The 5,097-nt window shown below is 42.7% G+C and overlaps 1 protein-coding gene across 1 annotated transcript in view; it reads left to right on the top strand.

Annotated features, from left to right (window-relative positions):
• The first annotated feature begins 4,611 nt into the window (after positions 1–4,611).
• The window catches only part of LOC111867957 (zinc finger protein ush), a 50,697-nt gene continuing 50,211 nt past the window's right edge, over positions 4,612–5,097 (top strand). Inside the window, exon 1 of the mRNA XM_023858203.1 lies at positions 4,612–4,735. Coding sequence (XP_023713971.1) covers positions 4,612–4,735 — 124 coding nt within the window. The remainder of the gene's footprint in view (positions 4,736–5,097) is intronic.

Here is a 5,097-nt window from a genome sequence, read left to right as displayed (position 1 = left end):
TTAGGAAAGTGGCAACTTGGCCTCCATGGTCATGATGAAAGCGTGGAGTCTGTCGACCGAGGTAATTATGTGGAATTAGTTCACTTGTTGAGGAAATATGATCATAAACTCAATGTTCTCCTTGAGAACAGTACAGTATTTACAGGTTTATCGAACAGAATACAAAACGACCTTACTGACTCAATAAGTAACGTAAATTTTGGTGAGCTGATTGCTATCAGTTCGTTTATTAGATACCAGTGCTTAAAGTAAAAAGTAAAGCTATCCCTGTAACAGGCCATGAAGGCCCGTAGGGTTGTGAGACGTTGAGGGTCCCACATTATCTAGACCAGCCGTGTCAAACATGCGGCCCCCATAGCCACAAAGTGTGGCCCCTCAACTTTTAGAGCTAATTGATATTAAAATCAATATCAAAATTTTAGTAGAAATATTTTTTGTGAAGACAATTTTCCAACAGACCAGAAGACAGTAGGTCTCACGCAGACATAAATTAGCAGGCTACAGGAAAAGTGATTCTGAGAATTGCAGAAGGGTTCGTCCAACTAACGGTTTGTAAAGTTCGTGAAGGACAAACTGTTGTATTTCAGAAGGTTAATGCACTAAAATCCGCACAGCCTCACACCCCCAAGTATTTCCAAGAATCCCTTTTGGAGGCGTAGTAAGAATGCAAGGAGGGTGGCAACTGGCAGACAACTGCAAGGGATTTCTACCTTCAAAACTAGCTTGAAACCCCCAGCCCTTTTCTAATGGGCTGCTAGCAAACTTTCATTTTTATGACCATTGAGACAAGATACACCTTCCTATTAGTCCGGTAGTCTCTTGTACAGTGTCATTCAGTTCATTTTNGTGGCCCTCTGTACAAGTTGAGTTTGACAAGCCTGATCTAGACAGTCGGCTCAAAGATGGCGGTAAGGTTGTCAGCCCTACGCGCCGGCCGCGCTTCACTCACCAGGAAAATTATTTTGTATTTAATTCCTGGTACATATTTCTGTTAGAGGCTGAGTGAACCCCAGGGCCATAGTGCGGCCGGAAGGATTAGGCCAGTTGAAAAAATCCAATCACCTAATCGGTATTTCAACCCGCTGTTGTGCCCGGATAGGGGTCAGTGACCGTACTCACCCCCTATCGGACGTCCGTGGATATCTCTTAACCTATGCTGTGGAAAACATGCTTGCACTAGGGGAATCCACAAACAGTTTGAGTACTCACCAACAACAATAAAGTAATGTATAATAAAACAAAACACTAGTACATCAAACAACCTGGCTATACACACAGGACCTTCGATTAAACCCCTGGTTTTAAAATCCTACCTTTTAACTACCCATAATATACTAACCCTAAATGACACAAATCAACACTTTGTATTTATTTCTCAAATAACCATTGAACCAAAAGCTCTAATCATCAATCAGTGACCCGACCACGGCAGGTACTCACTCGCGCTGAACAGGATGCACAAGAACAACACTGGCGCCATCCCAAGGTTTTCTCCAGGCACACTTGGATCTACCCGTCCGTGTTTTGCAACTGCTAGAAACGGAGTGCCTGAAACGGACTATTTTTTTCCAATCACAAAATTCAAATTTTTTCCCAAGTCGCGAAAGCTGCGCGCGCGAAATCCCTGTGGTCGGCAACTTGCCGGACATGCCTTGTCGCGCGAAGCGAAACCTGACCGGGTCTTTCCACTGATGCGTAAACAGTCTTTTCTAAAGACAATTCGATGGACCGACAAGGAATGCGAAGAGTCAGCCGCGGCTCTGTCTCCTCGCCTTCCGGCCAGCCGTCTGGCGTTTTAACCTAAGTATCCAATCTTACAAAAATTATACTTAATAACTAAGAAAATGGGCACAACACCGCGACCTTCCGACTTGTAGCACACTGCGATACCACTGCTTACCTTACCAAAATAGTACGGCACCAACTACGCTACCGCATGGCCCCTTCAGGACCCAAAACTTCACTTTCACTGCTTCATTTTGTGAGCTTGTTTGTCGTGGCCGCCTTGAGATGGAGCGGCAGGCCGGTGGGACGGTAGCTTTGTCGCCCGCAGCGCATCCTCTTGTTCATTCAGTGTTAATAACAGAGCAATAGCGTTGCTAATAGTCGCTACCGAACTTGCTTGACACGCCTACACCTCAGGTGAGGAGGTACAGCCACCCACAACACCTCACCCGTACAGTTCACGCTAAAACATTGTGCATTCAGAAGAGTTTATTTATTTCGACACGCCTTCAATATCTCAAAGCATACAGAGTAGATTATTACTGAATAATGAATTGGAAGGAGGCTGACGTGGCTCTGTTTAAGGCCCATCTGCCAGGAGGGACTGAGGCAGACAACAGGGCTCCTACCCGAGATATGAGCCCGGGACCTTCAGAATACGAATCAGGACTGCTACTCACACGAGCGCGACTTATCGTTGATATATGATATCAGTGGTGGGCATACAAACGTAATGTAACTGAAGTATCACTGAAGTCCCCGGATAATGTTACGCAGTGCCAGAAGTCCATAATCGAATTTATGAGAGATAAGTAATAAACCTAAAACTATGATTTTGCTTGTGGTTCGCTACGGGTGTGGAACTTGGTCTCTGACATCAAGGGAGGAACATAGACTGAGGGTGTTGAGAATATTTGGACCGAAGAGAGATGAAGTGACAGGAGGTTGGAGAAAACTGCGTAATGAGGAACTTCATAACTTGTACTCTTCTCCAAGTATAATTAGAATGATCAAGTCAATAAGGATGAGGTGGGCAGGTCATGCAGCACGAATGGGAGAGACGAGGAATGGGTATAGGATATTGGTGGGAAAGCCAGAAGGAAAGAGACCACAGGGAAGACCAAGTCGTAGGTGGGTGGACAATGTTAGAATGGTTCTTAGAGAGATAGGATGGGATGGTATGGATTGGATAGATGTGGCTCAGGATAGGGACCAGTGGAGGGCTCGTGAACACGGTAATGAACCTTCGGGTTCCATAAAATGCTGGGAAATTCTTGAGTAGCTGCAGAATTGGTGGCTCCTACAGAAGGGCTCAACTCCTTTAAGTAAATAAGTAAGTAAGTAAGTTCTCGAGTAGCTGCACAATTGTCAGCTTCTCTAGAAGACCTCAGCTCCATGAATGAGTGAGTGAGTAAGTGTAGCGTTGGAATGGCCATCGACACGACAGGAATATATGGCTTGGCCAGCAGCTGACCTAACGGGACTAGTTCGGACAGAATGTAGAGCGGCAGGAGGAAACAGCCCGATTAGGACCTACCAGCGCTCAGTGTACAACTTTGCAATGCACACAGCACGATTTCAGACGAAAGAGTTGCAGTATAATGTTCCTATAAATCAGGGATGGACAAAATATGGCCCCTTAAATGGATAGGTGTCTGTAGTACATGATGTATATCCTCGAACAACAGAATAATATTTTCATTGCTGTTATTGATTGATATTTAACAATACTGTTCTAAATGCAGAAGTTGTATTCAATCAGACGAGATGGCCAAATTATGTATTTTGTTATTTTATGGACCTCAACACAAATATTTCAAAATAAAACAAATTGTTTACATTGGTTTTATTTAATATCTGCTACATATTTCAGTCCATATTTTGGACCATCCTCAGATAGTTTTATTAAATAGCCTGGCGATATTGAAATATCCTAATATGGATTTAAAAATATGAATTTTGTTATTTTATGGACCTCAACACAAATATTTCAAAATAAAACAAATTGTTTACATTGGTTTTATTTAATATCTGCTACATATTTCAGTCCATATTTTGGACCATCCTCAGATAGTTTTATTAAATACGCCTGGCGATATTGAAATATCCTAATATGGATCCATATTAATGTTAATCATTATTATCACGTGTTTATGGCTGCGTGAATAATAATAACTGGTTCTGGATTGAATTTATTGACGGCTTCCTTACAGTTACTCTTAATTACAATAAATTACCAGGGATCACCGTCAGCGAGTGCCGAAGACTCGCTCCATTCCTTACTGGACTACGAGTGTCTTCTCTTCCACTGTGACTGACTTGGTTCTGATTTACGAATGAATTACGAAGGACGAATGACGAACGAAGAATGAATGCAGTCTTATCTTCACGGCACCTGTTATAGTGTAGAGCTAACCATGGAAAATGTTTGTTACCTGTCCGTTGACACGGGAACGTGTTACGTACCAATTCGGTCTCCAGGAACCCACATCTCCATATCAACGTGTGTAATTTCGCAGCAACGCTCTGGTCAAGAGTTTACAACTTCCAGTTTTCGTATCTATGAAAACCTCTGCCCAACACCCAGCGACATTTTGGCCAAGAATCTTACCTCCGCGGTGACGTGTTTGCCAGTTCATTTCCTAGAAACGCCTGCATGTCACTTTATAATACGTGTAATTATTATTAAAATTTGTAAAAGTTTTTAAATTTTTTAAGCTCTTTCGTCGTTATAGTGTGAAGTTCCATGTTGTTTGTCTTTGTAGGTGGTGGTTATCTTCCGGGGTTCGCTGAAAAGTTTTTATATGTTACTGGTACGATTCACTTATAATAGTATTTTTAGTTTTTATGTATAATGTTTCTTCTTGCCTTCTTGAATGTGACGTCATGATTGAGTGCACATTGAAACTAGGAACAAAAACAACACATAAACGTGCACCCTACGAGAAGTACACATCACACTCTGAAGAGAAGGCGGAAAGAACTCAGTTCACGCTGTCACATCAAGAAGGCAAGGCGAAGCACATACATGTAAAACTCACTCACGGATCTGAGCCCTTTTTGAGAACCTGTCAATTGTGCAGCTACTCAAGAACTTCCCAGCATTTTACGGAACCCGAAGGTTCATTACCTTGTTCAGAAGAGCCCTCCACCAGTCCCTATCTTGAACCAGATCAGTTCAATCCATACCATCCCATCCTATCTCTCTGAAGTCCATTTTAATATTGTCCACCCACCTACGTCTTGGTCTTCCCAGTGGTCTCTTTCCTTCCAGCTTTCCGAACAATATTCTATATGCATTCCTTCTCTCCCTCATTCATGCTACATACCCTGCCCACCTCTCCTCCTTGACTTGAACATTCTAATTATACT

Source organism: Cryptotermes secundus, unplaced genomic scaffold, assembly GCF_002891405.2.
Source record: "Cryptotermes secundus unplaced genomic scaffold, Csec_1.0 scaffold337, whole genome shotgun sequence".
Taxonomy (NCBI): domain Eukaryota; kingdom Metazoa; phylum Arthropoda; class Insecta; order Blattodea; family Kalotermitidae; genus Cryptotermes; species Cryptotermes secundus.
The sequence above is the reverse complement of the archived record's forward strand: the minus strand, read 5'-3'. Positions and strand labels throughout refer to the sequence as shown.